This window comes from Hippoglossus stenolepis, chromosome 18, assembly GCF_022539355.2.
Source record: "Hippoglossus stenolepis isolate QCI-W04-F060 chromosome 18, HSTE1.2, whole genome shotgun sequence".
Taxonomy (NCBI): Eukaryota; Metazoa; Chordata; class Actinopteri; order Pleuronectiformes; family Pleuronectidae; genus Hippoglossus; species Hippoglossus stenolepis.
In genome coordinates, this window is record NC_061500.1 from 10257955 (window position 1) to 10278819 (window position 20865).

Genomic DNA, 20865 nt, shown 5'->3' on the forward strand with positions numbered 1-20865 from the left:
TGTGACGTCGAGTGGGGCCTCGGCTAACTCAGCAGCTGCACTCCGCGCCGCTTGGAGGCGCTGTGGGTCTGAGGGGTGTCAGGGAAACAGAAGCCGCTTTCTCCTCTGCGTCACTCTCCTGCGCCTGAGTGTGCTTTGTTTGTTCCGCACACGGCAGCAGCAGCAGCAACACACACACACACACACACACACACACACACTCCTTTTGTCTGTGCCTCTTCAATGATCCAGACTCTTTGATCCGGGTACGATCGCACCGAGTCGTCGCCAGCCGCCCGGTCCAACATGGCCACGTCCGGTGACCTGAAAGTGTTCCTGGAGTCCTCTCTGAATGAGATCTTCAGAGCCACAGTGAGCGACATCCTGGACTCAGTGGACCGGACGCTGTGCGAGTATCAGGGCACGGTACGGAGGATCGAGTCCGAGAACGAGGGCCTGAAGCGGCTGCTGTTTGCACACAAGAGCCGGGAGAGTGCGTCCAAAGGTACTGTTGTTTGCAGCTGGTAAACACTGGAGGCTGCAGCTTCGTGCAGACACTGACCTTTTGTTTGCAGAGCCCGTGCATCTCTGTTTACAGACATAAATAAAACTGTAGCAGCGGCTGCAGCAGCACAGTAAACATCAATAAACAATGCTGCATTCACTGCGAATTAAGAGATGCAACAATCAAATTGATTGGCAGCCATTGAAGTAAATGTTTCAATCCCGTTTCAAAACAGCAGTTGTAAACACTACATTTGGTATTAACCCACAGTTAGCTGGTAAGAATAAAGACCTAGAAATTTCCTCCAAGAGACTATATGTCTACAGGGAAAGTTGTCTGATGGCGTTATTCAAAAGTAATGCTTTTGTTGCCCTGTATCTGCTGGATGTGTAAATAATGTGTCAGTGTTTTGAGGCTGTTTGCAGCAGACGTGAACAAAAATCTGTGAATCAACTATATTCAAATCAGTTATTTTGATTGTATAGTGAGTTTCCACAGATTTAAAGCATTCCTTTCCAGTTATTAATTATTTTAGTTATAGTTTGTGACATGACTCAAAAGTCTATATTATTTTGTACATAATTTTGACCATGTTTTTTTCACAGAACAAGATGTCACAGAACAGCCCTTGGAATGGACCAGTCATCCGATCGCCTCGACCCAGGGCACGTTCAAGATGTCCATATGCAGCAGTGACAAGAAGAGCTGCAGGAGGAAGCAAAAAGACAAGATGAGGGAGATCGTGTCGTCTGACTCCTTTTTTCTGCAGACAAATCCTGAGGTAGAACCACCATGTGTCAACACGGCAGAGGTAAGTATAGACAGAACCCTGGTATCTGTGAAAGAAGAGCCCAGCCTGGAGGAAAACTGCGCCATTGACCTCTCCCAGCCCTCGTCTCTTCTCAATCTGACAATGAAGCCCGTAAAAGACGAGAGCACAGAGGTCACTTGTGACAGTCCAGAGGCATATGCACCTCTGCTGCCATCTTCAGGCCCTGAACCAGACTCCAGAGGCAGTGACGGTGAAGTTAAAGTCACCATTGTCTCTGACAGCTACATGCAGGATGGACCATATATTAAGACAGAGGAGGAGGAAGAGGAGGAAGAGGAGGAGCAGAATGGGGTGTTGCAGTACGGTGACAATGACAGTTTCTCCAAGCAGGAGTTGAAGCATGTGTTGCAATATTACCCCGAATCAAATGCAGACCCAGAGGAAGCGAGCGGTCAGGTGGCAGAGCCAGAGGCTGCGACGCATGAGGCGGACGATTCCCCCACTGTTCCTGCAGACGAGCTTGTGGAAAACCGCGACAACTTCTTGCGCTGCCCCAGCTGTCCCAAAACGTTCAGTCGAGCAGCCTCGCTCAATGTCCACATCAAGACTCACAGCGGCGAGAAGGTCCACAGCTGCAGCTACTGCGGTAAACGCTTTGGCCGCGCCGACCTCCTCAAATCCCACAAACGCACCCACACAGGAGAAAGACCCTACTGCTGCAACATCTGCAGCAAAACATATGCCCACCCCAGTCAGCTCAGGATACACAAGCGCATACACACTGGAGAGAAACCGTATTGCTGCTCGCACTGTGGGAAGCGCTTTAACGAGCACAACCAGCTCAAAGTCCACTTGCGGACTCACACCGGGGAGAGGCCTTACAGCTGCCAGGAGTGCGGCAAAACATTCAGCAATGCAGGAAACCTGCGCATACACGAGAGGATCCACACAGGCGAGAAGCCGTACTGCTGTGCTCAGTGTGGGAAGAGGTTTAATGGCCTGGGTGACCTCAAAACGCATTACAGGATTCACACTGGAGAGAGGCCCTACAGCTGCGAGCTGTGTAAGAAGACATTCAGCCAGGCGGGACACCTCACCATACACATGCGCATGCACACAGGAGAGAGACCATACAGCTGCAATGAGTGCGGCAAGAAGTTCACGGTGGCCAGCAGCCTGAAACTGCACCAGAGGACGCACACGGGAGAGAAGGAGTACAGCTGCTCCTACTGCAGCAAGAGCTTCAGCAGGTCGGGACACCTGAAGAGACACGAGCTGGTCCACACCAAAGAGAAGGTCTTCCTCTGCAGCCAGTGTGGAAAGAGCTACACGGACCAGTCGTCCCTTAAGAAACACTTGAAGATGCACGCGGCCAAGGAGCAGAAGGCTCAGAGCGAGGGAAGCACGAGCGAGGCTGAGACGAACGCAGTACCACCTTCAGCCTCTGAGACGCATTCAGACACTGATAAAAACTGTAGCAGTTGAATCATATAAAAATCTGCGATTCAAAATGCACATAGCAGCTTTTTCAAATCTTTGAACCACATCTCACTTACTACATCAGCTACATTTGACCCATAGATGATGGTTGAGAACTACATCCAGTAAAACAATAAGAACACTGGACAGGAGAATGAATGAACAGCAGAACCCCACATCAGCTGTGTGACCAGTAACAGATTCATGAGTTTGAGACATTATCAGGCCCCAGAACAACACACTTTTTTTTGTGCTGGAGCCTCTGCAGCCTTGTTGAGATTAATGGTGTTTCCTTCACACAGGGCTACTGCACATTTGCACCTATCCAACGGAAAGACTACTGCCCCTTGATTTGACACCATGACGCCCTCACACACAGCTTATGTAGGTGATGACAATGGGACGTATGTATGTCATAAAAAATTCCGTAGTCCGCTCCCTAAGTAAAACCAAAACTAATGTAAACACAGAGTCTAAGACATGAAGCTTGGTTCGGACTTTCAAATGTGAAAATGCCTTAAAGCTGTGCTCGATTACTGTATAACATGAACATTGTAATTCTACTATAAACCATGCTGTGATCACTTTGTTGTAAAATCCTGACGCAGAGTACAAACTGTTGCAGTGGTTTGGCATCTGATAAACCTCTGAAACTCATTTATCTGTTACCCAGTCTCTACTTCCTGAATCATTTGTCATGCAGTCAAACTGGTACCTGTAAAAAATACAATCCACCAGTGCACCCCCCTATTCTGTATTAACAGGACTAAATAGTTAGTCAGCAATACTATATACTGACTTATATACATTTGATTGATTAACTCTAATATTCTCCTTGTAGGCGTTTCTCACAGTGTAAGACACAGGCAGAAAACAGGACCCTGAAAGAACGTTAAAACCTGCTGTATGTTACCAAACTGTGGTAGATTGTGTGTTTATGAAATGCTTTATAGGAAAATAACTATTTTTGATTGATTGCAATGTCTGTCAGATCGATAAGTTGCTGAAATGTTCCCACAGGGTTGATTTAAAAAAAAAAAAAAATCAATTGTCTTAGAAGATACATCTACACACTTTGAAAAACTTTGTAGCCCGAGAGTTAGAAATGTGTTCTGCTCTGTGATTTAAAGTTAATATAACACTGTATATAGCTTTAACTATACAGTCAGAGGTCTGATCTATTGACCCGACGAGAATGTATTTGTGTTATAATGTTACTACAGATAATCAGTATCGATTGACCAGCTTTCAGTAGTAACCTGTTTTGTAAGCAACACTGATCTCAAACAATGTCCAAGCTTCTAGAGGATTTTTCACTGTAATGATAAGAGGACATATATGAATATTGTACAACTGACACATGCAGGAGTAAAGTTTCATGTTCATGATCATAGAGCAACTGTTTACTGTGGCGACTGGTTGATATACCTGCATAGCAATGTACATTAAACTGACTGTTTGCTACTAGCAATTTATTGTGATTTACTTTGGTGTGGTTTGTGTCTAAATTAAAAACAACCCTTAACCCAAAGAATTGTTTTGAATCTTTTGCCCCATGCAGATGTGGTTTTATTGTACAATCAAAGGTAAAGTGCAGAAAATAAACTAAATGTACAAATTCTTTTATTTTCTTCACACATTTGGTGCACACAGAAATGCAAAAACATGTGTGTCCATGACCCAGAAGTGATAAAACATTGAATTATATGGAGCAGTTGATGGCTCTGCTTGTTGCTTAAGCCCTGAACATTGCTAACGTGATTCCACAGACGGCCATTAACAATGTGCGACATCCTCTGTCCTTGACCCTCAACAAGAGTGAGGAAAAACCACCAACAAGTTTTTAACATAATGGAAAGGGGAGTCAATGTATAAAGTATTAATACATAAGAAAATGTCTGATAGAGATGAAGGGTGCAGCAATGACAATAGAGATGCAGGAGTGACTGCCAGTGATGGTAGAATATGTGAGCAGGCATATTGTATAAACTCAGTTCAACTGAAAGCATAAAATACAAACGGCAACAATTCAAAAAGTTTACAAGCTATAAAAAAGCTGAATACAACTTAAAATCTGTCTTGTGACCAGTTTTAAGTTGAAATGACGTCTCGCTGAAAGTATACTGAAGTGATGAAAGTTTCAGAAAGTAAAAAAAGATATCGGAAAAACTAACACATTCAATGGTTTCGTAATTGAAGAACTCAAAACCTATTATCTAGCATTTCACCATATCGGTGAATTCATCTTGCATATTACGACACTCTGGTGGCATAGAGATAGAAGCCGCGCCTTTATGCTTGTTGGTTGTGAGTCGTGCTGGTGAGACAACAGTTGAGGCTCCGTGGCATCTTTTCCTTGGAGAGGTAGAGCATGGGCTGAATGGTGCTGCTGAAGTCCATCAGGCCGAAGGCGACGTAGTGGATGTAGCAGCGGAACACGTCGGCAGAGAAGTAGTCCTGGAAGGGGAACAGCGCCACAGGTGGGAAGTAGTTGAACACTATGATGGCCTGGATGATGAGGACCATTTTGAAGGCCCTCTTCTTCACTGGGTGCATCTCGTCTCTGCCGGGCCCAGACTGCCGTAGCACCCAGAGAATGGCAATGTTGCAGTAGACCATGAAGGCGAACGCGGCGAGGATCATCACCGTGAAGACCTTCTCGAAGTTGTTGATGTTGCCCACGCACTTGGCGGCCGCGTAGGCCAGGGTGACCAGCCAGACCAGCATGGCCAAGACCGCTCTGTGCTGGCGGTCCTTGAGCTCGGTGAAGGTGATGGGGTGGACCACAGCCATGTAGCGGTCCAGGCAGATGCAGGAGAGGAAGAGCGGCGAGGAGTCCTTGATGCCGTAGAAGAACCGCAGTACGTACCAGGTGCTGCTGGTGGTGAGGAAGACTATGTTGGCCAGCTCCAGAGGAGGGGTGAGGCAGAAGAGCACATCTAGAATCGCCAGGTGAAGGATGAAGATGTCCGAGGTGGAGGAGTCGCCCTTGTTCTTGTGGATGAGCCACAGCACCATGAGGTTGGCCGGGATGCCCAGGAACATGTTGATAAACTGCAGGCCCAGGTACCAAATGATGGTGGCGGTCATGTCTTTGCATTGCTCGTACACTGTCTTCTCCCCAACGCTGTAGTTAAAGGGTCTGAGAGAGACGAAGAGCAAAGAGGAGTTGACGTATGAAACCTCCATGACGGCCTGATCACAGTGAAGTCGTCAGAGGAGACCAGCAGGAGGAACAGAGATCTGTCAGAGAAACAGAGGTAATGCAATGATGTGGCATGTACACTGTTCGGTTAATCAATCAATTATTCAACCAATCAATCAATCAATCATCTATCCATTCATCCATTGATTGGTCATAAAATGTGATTTGATTAGATGTCAGACAGCTACAGAGAATAAACACAACATGCTAAATCTTAACAACACACAAATAATCATAATTTCCGAGTATTTATTGATCACAACCTTTAATTATTCACAACACTCACTAGTCAAACCTCCTTTGGCAGCAAAAAAACCAAATCAATTAAGATTTCATTACCATAATTCAATGTAAACTGACATATAGGTCTTGGTCTTTAGTTAAAATATAAAAACACAATCAGCAAAGCTCCCTTCCCACAATCTATAATCAGTTAAGTGGAAAAATAATCAGTATTGGAATTAACAAGTTAGTTGACAGAGGTGGAGAGTGTCGATAGCCAAGAGATGGCAGGAAATCAAGGGAGAGAGAATCTAGGCACATGACGTGTCACCCAGTTATGTGTCTGTTCTTCTGTCACTTCAATAACCCGATGAAAGCTGTTTTTTAAAAAGCTCCTTTTTTAAATTTGTTTCTTAATTTTGTTTTTCTTTATTCTCTAATTGGTCCATGTGACATGTGTCTACCAATATGCTACATTACTAAAATCCTAGTATCATCTTATTTGCCTAACTCATTTATGACTACAGTTATTGTAATACCATGATTTAAATCATACAGAACACATTCATTTCACATTATAATAATCTACTGGAGATGGCTGATTATTTTGATGTAAGTGTGTTTCAGCCGTCTCAGATTAAATACTGTGTAAAGGCACCAGTGTGTGAAGATTGTCACATACACTATTTATATGGAGCCACCAAGCCACTATGTAAATTGATTATTAGAGCTCTAAACTCTTATCAGACATCTTCCCTTTATTTAGCAAAATACACTCACTGTGCAAAGAGTGTTAATGATAATGGATTACCGTAACAATAAAGCATTCTGTCCTTGAAATAGTAATGAAGAAAACAATTAATGCAGACGATCAGAATTTCATTAGAGGAACTTTTTTAAAATTGAAGATTCAAGATTTAAGCTTGACAGTTTAAACATGCATTTCTGTACATTTTAATTTCTGTGCAGTTTTCTTTTGTAAATCAAGTTTCTTACCTTGTTATAGTAAATTTATCTTTCACAGAACTGAACAGCTCTAAAAGTTTCCTAACACCTCGTCAGTCTGTTTCCTCTTCACTCTGTGAGTTTCACACAGAAGTGACTTGTCTTCGTGTTGAATGTGATCACAGAATGGTTCCTGTTTGTTTCCCCCAGCTCAACAACACAAGAAATACATCCCACTAACTCCGTATCTAAGGGTGACATGTAAATGTGCACCCTGACCATAAACAGCACACTGTCTTCTGCAGAACAAGTGAACTAATTAAGTCTGTGGAGCCACTGTAAAAGGATATGAACGGACCACCATAGGACCACAGGATGACGGTTATGTAAAGTTACAATGTTTTTGCGTTTAGATGGAAAGGTCAGAGTTTCCTTTTTTTATGCAAAAATGACACTCACCTGTTCTGTAGAAGACTGCAGCACTTTCCTGACGTGGCCTCCACTCTCCCCCTAATTCCGGTGTGAGCAAACGCTGAGCCCTCACCCTAAAATGAACGGAAAGAAAAAACGTGCATTTGGAAAATGACCCAACACTTCAGGGAGCCTGCTCCGTCTGATCGTCCAATCACAGCGTCGGCACAAGTGTGTGGAAGCTGGAGGACTTGTGTGGCCCCTGTGCCTCCATCACTTCTTTCAACTATACAAATTAAATAATCGTAAAACAATAAGCAGGAATGGTGTTAGTGTGTAAAAGATGATTTGGGGGTATAGTAAAAAAAAAAAAACATTAAAAAGTAGATAAAAGTAATAAGGTCTGTGTGCCGTCATCTATTCACACCGATTGGCAATGATGCAACAAACCATCGGTGCCTGACGGAAAATCGGCTGTAAACAACTGATGCAACCGTCCAGAAAATCACTTCTGATTCAATTCAGTGTAACAGTGAGTAACATGTTACACGAGGCCGACACGTTTCACTGTGTCATGTCTGTCTGTGGGTTTGATACAGGGACTGGAAACTGTACATGAATCTTACTGTACATTTGTTTGTGTCACACATCTTCTGCTGTTGTTTGACGTGATGTGATCAGTCTCATCTACAGTGTACAGTGACTAATTCAAACCATGTTGACACAGTCCATGTATGACCCTTTATGAACATGCTACAGTATTTTGTGAGTTGTGTGTTTGAACAGCTTGTCTGTCTGTAATTCGACCCAGGTTTGTGTACCTTTGTGTGTGTGTGTGTGTGTCTCTGATCCTGTTTGTCTTGGTGTCAGGTTCACACGTTGTGTGTTGTCTTTCTTTGAGGAAGAAGACTTTCAGAGGTTTGTTAAATTCTGCATCAGAGTAGAAACACAAACACACACACACACACACACACACACTGCAGCAGCACACATCTAAGTTTGTCCTAACAGGCCTGATTCACTCAAGCTTCTTCAAGGTGTAACTTCACATCACTGGATGTTTTTAGTGAACATAGATGCACAAATACAGGCATGAATTGTGGATTTGAAAAGGAAGTGTCAAAGAAAGTAAAAACAAATAAAATAAAAAAAGGAATTACATCTGTTACAAAATTGAATGGGTTCTTTCTTGGCCCATGATCCGTTCAGTAGTCTTCATCCTGCTGACAAACACAAAATCTGAGGGCAACAATATAAAACAAAATATATTTTGGCAGAGAGAAAAATATATATATATATATACACATTCTCGTATTTATAATTTTCTAAGAAAACAAGCCTAGGGAAGAAAATAATTCATCCAATTCTTATCAGACATCTGCACATGAGAGGAACAATATGCAAATATGTCAAATGTACAGACTGGAAAATAAAGGAAGTCACACAGAACCACCCTTCGTTTGTCGTATTTATTTTTACATTTCATCAGAGAACTCTAGTAAGAGTTTCAATCACACATAATGAAGTTTGAGCAGCAAGAAACGTACAATCAAACAAGTGGAAAACAAACATCAACAGCATATAACTATGTTATGTGCTGACATCCCATCAGAACATACCCAGTAAAAAACTACAAAGATTTTTTTTTTCTACCACCACCCACAAACTAAATATTTCTCTTGTAAACTTGTGGATGGCTAAATGTATTATTTTGTTTTTCAGTTTAGTCTAAAGTCAACGGCTTCCAGGCTGAACCTAGTAAAAGGGGACACTTACAAAGACAACATGGGATTTTCCACGTACGCTACGTTTTAATCTCCAGGTTTCAAACAGAAATCTCTTCAGAAGATAAATATGTCATGATCCATGCAAAGAATCCACTGTAAAGACATTGGCTGCAGCATTGACAACCAAACGATTATTTTTTTCTTGATCGTTTCGTTTCTGACATGGCATCAGAACTACGCCTCGCACATCTCCGTCACATTCTCCGTCTACCGCGTTTATCCTCCTCGGCTCTTTTCTACGTGCAAACGTCTCTCATCTGTTTCCGCCGCAACATCTTGTTGGTTTTGTCCTCCCATCTCTTGTTTCAAGCTAAAAAACATCTCAAAAGGTCTTAACATTTAACATGCTACATTATAAAACACAGTAAAAACCTGTTCTTTGTGTTCGAGATTTTAAAAAAATCAAAAACTAGAAAGCGAACGACACGTAAACATTACATTAAGAGGAAGGGAATACTGAACGACAAGCATAAAGTAAAGTGTACCTCATGATGACCGTGATTTATGTACCAAACTTAAAATATTTAAAACAAAAAAGTAAGTGATAGGTCACAGCACACAGATGCAGGTGATTAGTTTTCATATTAAACTGTAAGAATATGGCATTGTATTCCAACGGAAACCATTTCCCCCTAATGTCCAATTCCTTTATGGACCGCTTAGCGCTTAATGCTGCCTGTGGAGTGAAGCAGCAGGAGAAAAACAACAATTCTTTAGGAGTGAGTTTGGAGATCTTGCAGATGGTGTAAAAAAACAAAATGGAGTGATGGGAGCTCATGAGCCCCTTTCTTTTTTTCATTGCACCCTTGCTAGGTGCAGGAAGAGGGAAGGTAGCAAGTAAAAGAGCCTTTAGACTCTTGGGTCAAGTCATTCGGGAGTGTTCATGTCTAGGTAGTGCATGGTTTAGTTTGGGGTGTAGTGGTGACATGTTGCAGTCGAGGGTTTTGGCGTGTCATGGCTAGAAGGTGCGTCACTGCCACAAGTGGTCAGCTGGGTAAACAAAGAGTCAGTCTCAGAAAAAGTTTGCTCCTGACCAGAACAGATATGTCGAGGGGTGGAGTGTTTTCAGATGAAGGTGGAGTCCATGGTGCTGGTGTCCTGTGCGCTGCGGGCTCGAGCCTCGAAAAGCTGCTTTATCAAAGCAGACTTCTCCTGTTCCAGCTGGGCGATGCGCTCGCTCTTCTCTGTCACCTCCTTGATGGACAAAAATGGAAAAGAAGTGAGTGTCACACATTCTCCTAAAGGCTACTGTGACTTATATCTATTACGTGGGCGGTGTTAAACCTGTGTGAGGAGCCGGTTCTGGTCCTTCAGCCTCTGGATGGCCTGTGGAGGAGCTGGAGGTGGAGGCTGCGAGTTCGAAGACAGTGCTGCAGTCTGGCTGCCGCTGGCAGGAAATGACTGCTGGGTTAACAAAGAGGAACGGGTGATAAATTATAAAAAAGCTCCACATGTAGTTTCATGTCATCTTTTCAAGAAAATGGTTTGTTATGACGTATCGTAATTTCTTCTCAAAATAGTTTTAAATTACAGATGAGAGAGATGTCCAGGAACAAAGAAGTAAGATTTCTTCTTTTAGAAGCCTACAGGAACGTTTGGTGTAGAACTGCTTACTGTTTAATTAACTATTATATATCCCTCCCTAAGTAACAAGCACATATTTAAACTCACTTTTGTTTATTGTAGTTTGTGTAATATAATTGTACATTTTTATGGATGTTAAAGTGAACAGTCACCTTGTTGACTTCAAACATTTGTCGCTTGTTTGCTCAGAGATGAAGTTGAATTAGCATTTAAAGTCGATGCTAAAACTCCAGGTTTAATCGTAGAAGTAAAATAAACTTAAGCGGTTTGTACTCACCATACCAGTGCAGGAAATAAGGTCACTAAGGCAGTGGTTGACTTCCTGTAGTTTGGGAATGAGAACATTCATGCGACTCTGATTGGCTTCTGTCAAGAAATCCTAAAAGGCGAGAAGACACAGAGAGTTAATGAAATAAACAAAGCAGTTAAAAGGTCTGAGAAATGTCAGGACAGGGACACACACTTAACTAAAAATAGATCAGTTTGAAATTTAGGTTAAAAAGGATAAATATTTATCTTTCACAGACATATCAGTATCTGAATTTGTTTGCAGTTATGCGCCAGTGTGAAAACTTATATTTTACAGAATAAAAGATGCAGAAAAGACGTGCATTTATGTTTGTATTATACATTAATCAAAATTTAATTTCTGTAACTTACAATATCTGTAGGTTTTCTTTTTATTTATAATAAAGTTTACGGTTAAAATGTAAAATATCAAGCCTCAATTACATTTCTTTGTCATTAGATTTGACAACGACATCTTAGGAATTATTGCCAATATATGGATACTATAATATGTTCTCCATAGAAACCAGTATAGATCTGGCTTTACTACAAAACAGATTTTATTGTTTATTGTTTGTGTTGTGTTTTATTTCATTGTTTGATTTGGGATTACTGTGAGGGAATAAGGTCATAAATTTGAAATCTGCATTGTGTGAGGGAAATATCTCCTCACGAATTTATATTATATGTATTTATCCAGTTATCTACATCAATTAAAAACAACAGGTTGAATCTCTGCTAGTCTTTTAGCTGTAACAGTGAACTGACCGTGCAGTGCGAGCTCTGGCCGACCTGCCGCTGTCTCTCGGTGACATTGTGGATTTGGCCCTGGTACCAGTCTCGGGCCCGCTCCACCACCTCCAGGCCCGCCAGCAGGGAGTCCTTCTCCTGCTCGAGCTCTTTCATTTGCTTCAACTGTGCGAGTTGAAAGTTGAAAAGGGGATGACATGTTGAAGGACAGTGAAAAGAGGGGACAGGAAAGGGGCAAAATGGAGAAAGAGGAAGGAAAATGTTCTATTAATACCAGACGAAAACAAACCAGATTTCAAGGAGACGCGACAGAAAGAAAACATTTCCCATGCCGTCAGTAAGACAGCTTTCAGATTTCTGCCAAGATTAAATCGAATCATTGACACCGGGCTGCCAGCAGTCTGCCATGCAGACTGACTCCCGTGTTTTCACAAGGGCATCTGCTGCAAACGCTTTTGTGCGGGTGGAGACAATGGCGCCAGACCAATTGTGCCGCACTCACTCCCATCCTGAACAATGTTCAGAGGAGCAATCAGCCCAGCGTCATGGCAACTGCGCAGCAACGCAAGAATGGGGTAAACAGCGGACCCACTTCAACTATGGCCACCCCAGTGTGTGTGTGTGTGTGTGTGTGTGTGTGTGTGTGTGTGTGTGTGTGTGTGTGTGTGTGTGTGTGTGTGTGTGTGTGTGTGTGTGTGTGTGTGTGTGTGTGTGTGTGTGTTGCATTGAGTTGTGCTGACCAGGCTGTCCATGTGACACACTGCCACAGTGCAGGCCTCATAGCTGGCATTCAGCCACCTGGTGTGTCATCTTTCTATCCTCACATCGCTCCATCCCTCCGTCCGCAGAGTAGCTCAGTACATTCCACTGACCATCGCTCATACCCCCGGATACATGTCGCAAACAAACACAGGACAACACCGAAATCAAAATCTGTTTAACACACACTGGTGCTCTTTCCCCATAAGGCCTCACAAGAAAGAGAAAACAGAGGGAAAGGGGATAGAGGAAGAGGAGGGGGGTCCGGGCTCTGTGTTTAGAATTGAGCATGACCCAGTGTCAGGCTGTGTGAATGTGTGAGGGCCACAGGCAGGAAACCCAGCATAAGAAAGAAAGGGCGCAGAGAAGAGAAAATACACAGAGGGAGAGAGGGAGAAGAGAAAATACACAGAGGGAGCAGAGCAGCAAGTGGCTGAACGATTGTGGAAAAAGTCTGTGCATGTATGTTTGTCTGCTCTGTGAGCGCTGAATGGGCAGGCATGAATACACACAGCACCACACACAATAACATGGCACTCACTGCACAAGCTGTTTGGCCAAAACACAAAGAAGAACATAACAGCCTTTCATATTCATACACAAGGCTGCACAATACAGCAGCAGGTCAGAGAAAAACAAATGCCAACATCCATCGGAAAGGGACAGTTTAAGGAAGCAAATAACTAATGTTTACATTTAGTATGAAATGTCAGAAAATAGTAAGAAATACAAAAAGGTAATGTCTTGAATTTGCTTGTTTGGTCCAAACTACAGTTTTAAAAAGGTTTTAGTTTTAGATTAAAGAGACGAAAGTAGCAGCAAAGCCGAACATCTTCAAAACCTGGGAGTGTTTGTTATTTTTGCTTAATGTCAATTATTCAGCTTATTGACTCAGCACTATTCACGCCTAAAGTTCGGCAGTACTCTGTTAGGGTTCCGTCTCAAGAAAAACCCCTACAAGAAAATAGATTTATTTTCCTTTTTGATCTGTCGAGTTTATGAAAAAGAAACACGGCCGATACTCAACTTACAGAGATATAAAACTGTAGCAAATTTGAGAAACTGCAACTGTCATCTTGTTTGATAAATGAGTTGAAACACTGTTGTTGATCAAATTTTGTCATTCACTTCTCATTACAGCACAAGTCCACACCCTGAGGCTCCAAGATAAATCAGCATACATGTCGCACAGTCCCTAAAACTAGACAGAAAGACAGATCGCTTTTAGTACCCTGATCGTCAAACATACTGAATTACTGTGCCTGAACACAACTTTTTATCTCCTATACTTTCCTTAACACACATAAACATCTTTAAATCCTGAAACTCATTATAGAACCATTCTCCATATCCTCGACAACACCTCTCACCTCCCTGTCAAACTCTCCCTCTCGTCCGACTCACCCAGAGGAAAAAGTGCAGGGCCTTGCTGCTATAGAGGCTACTGCTGAGTGGGATGAAGACGGTGGTGTAGGCCGCCCACACAGCCGTCCAGGCCGTCCCGGGCCGACCGAGCGTGTCCTCTACTTCTACTAGGCCCCTGGGCCCGACCCGGCTCACTACCATCAGGGCAGCAGCGGGCCAAGTCGGCCTGGGTGGTGGTGGGTGTTGGTGGTGTTGGTGGGAGGGACAGAGAGGGAGGGGGAGGAGGAGAGGGGCAGGGAGAGAGGGAGGGAGAAGGAAGGGGGGAGTCGGTCAGTCGGCCTCTTCAGATGCAGAGGCCGAGAGGGTGGGGTGGGGTGGGGGGAGAGAAGAGAGACGGAGATGGCGACACGGACGGGGAGAGAAGGAGGGAGAGGAGGCGAGCTGGAGAGAAAGAGAAATGGTGAGGCAGGGGGCAGAGACGGAGAGTGAGAGGAGGCACGAGCTCTGGGACTGGAGGTGGGAGGGGCAGGGGGAGGAGGGAGGCAGGGGGCACGGGGATGGGAGGGGCATGCGGGGGGCCAACTGTGAGTGAAATGGAGAACAGCCTCCACTGAAAAACTTAGTTTTTTACTTTTTCCCAGGACTTTCAGGGTATTTATTAACTATACACTTTCCTACACACCCAACTATTCTTTGTCTATAACTTCTGTTATATCCAATCATACTTAACATCGATAAATAAGGTCTCTGTCTTTACCAATGATCCAGAAAAGCTGCTTATTCCTCTAATGTCACATTTTCGTGACTATTAAGTCGCTTTCAGACATGAACTCCAGAAAAATGTCTGGAGATTTGGGCCTGGACACTTTCCAGAGTTTTCCTGTCAAATATGAAGAACGCAGCAGGAGCTTGTCCAGGTCAGGTGCATTCACAACAGCAGGAACATACCTGGAACCTTCAGGAAATCTTTTGTTCATAGCACTCAATCACCAAAAGCTCTCGAATCGATTCTTTGACATCTTTGTCCGTGTCTTCTATGTGTATGGCTCCACTTATACATCCTGAGATATTTGTATTCCTTTTTTAAGTCACATTAAAAACATAACTCACCCAGTGTAAATTTTCCTGACGTTTTCCTGCTGTTTTCTCACATGGGCTCACTCCGGACAAAATACTTTTGGGGGCTGGCAGGAAAAGTTCCGGAAAATGTCCCCAACAAATGACTTGGATATTTATGTTCTTACATAAATCGCCTTATAATATAGAATATTTCAGGAAAATGTCTGGTCTTTAGTACATATCTGAAACAGATTAGCATTTTCTGAAATTTCGTACACAGAGATTCAAAATTTAGAGAATAATAGTGATCGCAATATCTTTGAGCCAAAAGTGACAGCAAAATCCAAGAACGTTTTGTCCAAACAATAATGTAAAACCCAAAGTTATTTAAACTATAATCATATGAGGGTCATAGAGTAGATAAATCAATTAACAGTCTCAACTCCACATGTCGTGTGTCCAACAAGGGGATTTCAGGGGTTTCGGGTTTGAACACTTTGAAAACGCTTCAGTTAGAAAAGTGCTATATAAAATGTACTATCATTGTACAGTAAGATGATCTCAGTAGCCACGGTAACAGCACCAACACCCTGATTGCTTCCATATGTGAATTTGTGCAAATGTCGACCAAAAGTGAAAAGACTGTCTCAAATATCAAATCGAGCAACACATCCGAGTTAGATTTTCACTTTCAATTCATCTGTCTTTTGGGGATTTATCTTTGAACTTTTTTGTCTATAACATGTCTTAAAAGTGGTTTAAAATGCTCATTATAGTTTCCCACAACCAAAGGTGAATTGTATTCAATGGAATATACTGTACATAAAGTTTAGTTCTAATAAACAGTCCAAATCTTCACATCTGAGAATCTAGAGTAAGGATGGTTGACGTTTTCAGTCACCGTTCTGATCAACCGAGCGATCGTTGCAGCCCCGATTAGATTTGCAGGGTCTTTGGTTTTACCCGTGAACACTTAAAAAGGGAGTGGGTTTGTAATGGTGGGCGAAGCTGTCTCGCAGGGTGTAGTGAAGGTGTAGTGGATTAATAAAAATCCACAACAAACCCACTCATCGCTAATGTCAACACAGAACCCGGATTGTTGAGCAACCAGGTAAATAATGGAACAATGTTATGTCTGTAAACATCATCAATCACATACAGACAGTGTGTTTGTGTGTGAGTGCGCAGGTATGCCTACCATTCCATAATCCACCCCGTTGGATATGGTATGCCGTCTCTGCTCGTCCCGACTCCGCCCGTGTCGCCTGGAGCCGCCAGTAAATCCTGTTGCAGATTCACTCTGAGATCTTGGTAAACCTGATTTCACAACACCTCCAGAGAGAAATGAGAAACAGACTCTTTTAATCTTTTTAAACACACAACACTGTAGCCAGGAACTTTGGTCTGTAATCACTGCAGTCTGGTTTGTCTCCTGCTGAACATAACTGTGATAACAGTGCACACACACACACACAAGATAATCTGCATCAGTAATGTGCAGCTCAGAAAAAATACACATTTCCCTCATTTCATGTGTTTCTAAATCAGTCTAATCAGAAAACACCTCCACATCTATAGATGGAAAATGACGAGGAAGACCAAGAAAACATGAGGATAAAAATATATATATATATATATATATATATATATATCAAATTGGCCTGATAATGCATCTGGGTTGCCAGTGTGAGCCACAGGAGGGAGCTGTACTCTGCCAATGTTTCTGCTAAACAAGGTAGGATGACTTTTATTATGTGATACTAACTGAACTCAGTAGAGAGTGATGATGAAAAGGCTCCTTATAAATAGTTGAAAACAGTTCAGTTATCCAAAATGTTTAAGAATAGTGGAAACATTTCATCACAGTTCCCCATTCAGTAGTTTATATTCCAGTTACAAAGACTTTGAACAACACAACATCAATGAGAAGCTTCAACAAGCTGTTTGGACATGCAAATAATATGTGTTGTCAAATCATGTTTTGTTGATTGTACAATTTCCATCATCATCAACAGGGTTGGTGCCAGTTGCTTCAGTGAGTTTTGCATCTCCACTGGGTTAACTTAGTCTGATTACGATCTCTGGACCGATAACTAGAGTGAGCAGGAGGAAGTATGTGAAGTATCTGAGCTTGAGGCTGTAAAACAGCATGAGGAGATAATAGGAAGCAAACTAAACCCCAAATTAACAGTTTTCTGTTATGGAACAAGGTCTCTCGGTTTGCTTCCCTTCTTCAACTCCCCTTAAATCTCTGCTCTGTTCCTGTGTGTGGAGTTTGTATATGAATAGGAAAAATTGAGAGGAGTCAGAGAGGGAGTGATGAATTTTGGTGATGTCCAGGGTGTTGGAGGGTTTTTCACTGCTGCAGTGATTCAGTGAGCCCAGTGGCCTTTCTGCTGTAATCTGGCCTAATCCAGGTTTGGCTGCATGGGAGAGATTATAACATGAATACTGCTGGTCTGCCCGCCTCTTAGCACTATATGGACAAAAGTGTGTGGACATGCAAATATTACATCCATGTGTGACAACTGAGAATTTCATTACGACACTGTGGGCACGAACCCACATCTATTACATCCTCTAATCTTCTTTTAAGGGTCTACGCAAGATTTTGGAATCTGACTGCAGTGTCTCACTTCGATTAAGCTTCTTGCACGATAAGATCTGACTCGCAATCATTGCAATTCATCCCAGAAGGTGTAGGATGGGGTTGCGATCAGAGGGACAAAGGGAACCATCATGTCCACAGATTGATGCAACAAGGCTAGAAGTACACCACCCCACTAAGCTGCTGAGCAAAGGCAAACAAAAGTATGCAAACTTTCCTTTTTGTCCATCTACTGTATCGGTTTATCCATCTATTCTACTATCCGAAAACACAACAGTGTCCTTAGTGCAATTTCTGTGAGCGGTGAAAGCCTAGAGGGCTGAAAGAGCTAGAGTTACACTCTTATAGTTCCAGACAAGCCTGGCTATAGAGAGCATGCAAACTAAGATGTGTGAATGCATGTGTGTAAGAAAGAGAGATGGATAAAGGGAGAGTAATTGAGAGGACTCCTGTAGAATTGAGAGAGGGAGATGAACAACAGTGAGCCTGTAAGAGAGATGATGAGCAATTCTCTCTGCAGCGACTCCTCCAACCTACATCCGATATACCAGGGGAAATACTGAACATGCAAGCATGCATGCAACCGACCAATGCCTGCTCCCCAATCAGTGTGCCGTGGCGGGGATAACTCCGTCCTCGCTGGGTAGATAAATCTCTGCAGGAATTTATGACGTGATGTCTGACCTGACCTGACCTGGGGTTAACAACGGCAACTATTCAACTGGGCACCCATGTTTGGAGCAGACCCCCTTCAACGTGCCTGTTTTAAGCTGTGACGTAATGGTGATACCTGGGAAGTGTTGCTGTCAGAACCGGAACAATGACAGCTGTCGAATCCTGTAAGACCCCTGCTGAATGAGATACAAAAACACAAGCACCATGGATGCATACACTGTGTGTGTGTGTGTGTGTGTGTGTGTGTGTGTGTGTGTGTGTGTGTGTGTGTGTGTGTGTGTGTGTGTGTGTGTGTGTGTGTGTGTGTGTGTGTGTGTGTGTGTGTGTGTGTGTGTGTGTGTGTGTGTGTGTGTGTGTGTGTGTACCTCATGGATCACTGCATCCAATCAAATTATAATACAAGAGCAAAGCTGGCAAGGCTGCAGTGGACACATCAGCTCAGTTATGCATGCAGTCAAATGGCCTGCTCATGGGAGTTTAGTCTCAAGTGGAGCTCTGATACTCTGAATCCAACCCTCCGGCACTTCTGTGTTCAGATAAGATTTGGTTTTGGTTTCTGGAGCAACAGGAAGAAATGTGCAAACCCAGAGAGAGAGCCAGTGGAGAACTGACAGAAGCAACTGGCACGAACCTTGATAATGATATTTGATATTATGACATTTTAAAAATCAACAAAACATGATTTGACAACACGTATTATTATTAACAGCTTGTTGAAGCTTGTCATTGATGTAGTGATACATCTTTGTAACTGGAATATCTTTCACTTTTCTTCTCTTAAACATAAAATGAAAATATATTGTTCCTCTATTCTTTTACATCACATGGTGCCACTTACTTGCTCCTTGGAGCTGCGGTGACTCCAGAGCGAGTGACTCGATGGTTCGGACCCGGCTCTGATGAGGCTGTGTCGGTTTGGCGGCCTGGTTCGGCTCCAAACTCCGCCCGGACCTCTCGAAGCCCGCGCCGTACCTCGGCGGACCACACGCGGGGTACCCGGCCCCCTCCTCCGACCTGACCCGGCTCTGGAGCGAGGTCGCCCGGTGCATCTGCTGCGGCTGCTGCTGCATGTTGGACGCGTTGCTCGGCCCCAGCGGTCGCACCTTGTTCTCCGCCCGGGTCCCGACGCCACACGCGGACAGCGGCGCGGGTTTCTGCGGTTGCTTTTGCGGGTGCACGGCCGCCTGGGCCTTGATGTGGGAGCTGTTCTCCGGGTTGAGCATGGAGTACCGCAGCCCCGCGACGAACCGCTCGAAGGTGAGGCATCCATGCGGCGGGGTGACCCTCCTCAGGCAGCCCAGCACCCCGCCGGGCAGCGCCCGGGTGTCCGCGCCCTGCCAGCGACTCTCAATCTCCGAGATGTGGACGTAGCCTCGTCCCCCGTCATCCAAGATGTCAAAGAGGGTCCTCAGGCTGTGGAGGAAGGCTTTGGGGAGACCATCTGTTGAATACTCCGTCTCCTTCGGCTGCATTTGGCCACTTTTAAAGCTCTCACTCTTCCCCTGGAGAACTTCTTTTCTCGGCCCAACTCTGCCGTAGATCACCGACGTCCCGTTGAGTTTGCAGCCGCGGTCAGTCGCTATCAGAGCCATGGAGGTAGATACTGATGACCCAATCGATCAGAAACACGCGAGCACCAGTCCGCTAACAGAGTGGAAACACAACCCTGAACACACACAGGATAACACACAGGTTTACCGCTGACTAAGAAGCAGGGTTCATGTCTCTACGAGGGGATATTTTAGCCTGGAATCGGTCTATAATTCCCGGGTCTTGTGGGTCCAGCCTCCGCCGCCGCTGCTCTGATCCATACTTTCCTTTTTCTGCCGAGGACCGCCCTTCAAACGGCCGTGCGCGAGCGTCCCGAGGCCTGCCATTGGCCGCGGCGCGCACGAGCCGGTCCCTGATTGGCGCAGCGCTGAGGTGGGCTCCAGTTTGAGTTGTGCTTTTGTTATTACTGACGCTGCTGAGACGTTATTCATAAAGATCTGGATTATATTATACCCCCACCCCCCCTCCCCACTCTTAATCAGAAAGAGCTGAGCTAACTATCACCTTACACACACGGACACACACGCACACACGCGCACACACGCGCACACACACACACACACACACTACAATCACCACGAGGAACACCATCCTTTTGTTTCACTTTCAACCCAATGATTAAAAGTCCACAATTTATCAAGTGTGAAAAGTCCATTAAACAACCCCCAGGTTCACTTGTGTATAATGAAGGAAGTTTACTTCCTGCCCATTGACAGATGGTCTCTCTGCATGTTGGATTACAAAGTAACAGCCCCTCACACACCATATCTCACAATAGTAAAGAAAATCCTGGATCTGCACCAATATAAATATAATGGGTGCCCATTCTTGTGCCGCAGTTACATTGATTTCACTGCATTTACATCACAACTACAATCAGTATTCAATTTAAGATTTTGTATAGAAACACATAATCCTTTT

General features: G+C 43.9%; 3 protein-coding genes across 5 annotated transcripts; 1 reads left to right on the plus strand and 2 right to left on the minus strand.

Moving 5' to 3' along the window:
* The first annotated feature begins 28 nt into the window (after positions 1-28).
* LOC118125779 (zinc finger protein 436) lies at positions 29-4266 on the plus strand. Its single transcript, XM_035184747.2, has 2 exons — positions 29-484; positions 1090-4266. Exons 1-2 carry the CDS (start codon positions 286-288, stop codon positions 2739-2741), a joined length of 1851 nt encoding a protein of 616 aa, XP_035040638.2. The 5' UTR covers positions 29-285; the 3' UTR covers positions 2742-4266.
* Positions 4267-4341: 75 nt separating this feature from the next.
* On the minus strand, positions 4342-7667 carry LOC118125780 (proteinase-activated receptor 3). 2 transcript variants are annotated; one of them, XM_035184749.2, is made up of 2 exons: positions 7567-7667; positions 4342-5978 (listed from the first exon to the last, which is right to left on the minus strand). In XM_035184749.2, the coding sequence occupies exon 2, from the start codon at positions 5922-5924 to the stop codon at positions 5028-5030; it is 897 nt and encodes a 298-aa protein (XP_035040640.1). In that variant the 5' UTR covers positions 5925-5978; positions 7567-7667; the 3' UTR covers positions 4342-5027. The 2 variants fall into 2 exon arrangements, with proteins under 2 accessions (XP_035040640.1, XP_035040639.1); XM_035184748.2 differs by lacking the exon at positions 7567-7667 and adding an exon at positions 7159-7292.
* Positions 7668-8973: 1306 nt separating this feature from the next.
* Positions 8974-20221, minus strand: sapcd2 (suppressor APC domain containing 2). Of its 2 annotated transcripts, none has more exons than XM_035141612.1 (6): positions 19232-20221; positions 16309-16442; positions 11946-12092; positions 11167-11268; positions 10590-10706; positions 8974-10499 (listed from the first exon to the last, which is right to left on the minus strand). In XM_035141612.1, exons 1-6 carry the CDS (start codon positions 19983-19985, stop codon positions 10371-10373), a joined length of 1383 nt encoding a protein of 460 aa, XP_034997503.1. In that variant the 5' UTR covers positions 19986-20221; the 3' UTR covers positions 8974-10370. The 2 variants fall into 2 exon arrangements, with proteins under 2 accessions (XP_034997503.1, XP_034997501.1); XM_035141610.1 differs by having other exon boundaries at positions 10590-10709.
* Between the last annotated feature and the right edge of the window lie 644 nt (positions 20222-20865).

Excerpts from the sequence above, each read along its gene's own strand:
- LOC118125779 (XM_035184747.2), top strand. The coding sequence starts at position 286 with ATGGCCACGTCCGGTGACCTGAAAGTGTTCCTGGAGTCCTCTCTGAAT. Across the intron at positions 485-1,089 it reads CCGGGAGAGTGCGTCCAAAG|AACAAGATGTCACAGAACAG; the intron begins GTACTGTTGTTT and ends TTTTTTTCACAG.
- LOC118125780 (XM_035184749.2), bottom strand. The coding sequence starts at position 5,924 with ATGGAGGTTTCATACGTCAACTCCTCTTTGCTCTTCGTCTCTCTCAGA.
- sapcd2 (XM_035141610.1), bottom strand. The coding sequence starts at position 19,985 with ATGGCTCTGATAGCGACTGACCGCGGCTGCAAACTCAACGGGACGTCG. Across the intron at positions 11,269-11,945 it reads GCCAGAGCTCGCACTGCACG|GATTTCTTGACAGAAGCCAA; the intron begins GTCAGTTCACTG and ends CTCGCCTTTTAG. Across the intron at positions 10,710-11,166 it reads TTATTTCCTGCACTGGTATG|CAGTCATTTCCTGCCAGCGG; the intron begins GTGAGTACAAAC and ends TTGTTAACCCAG.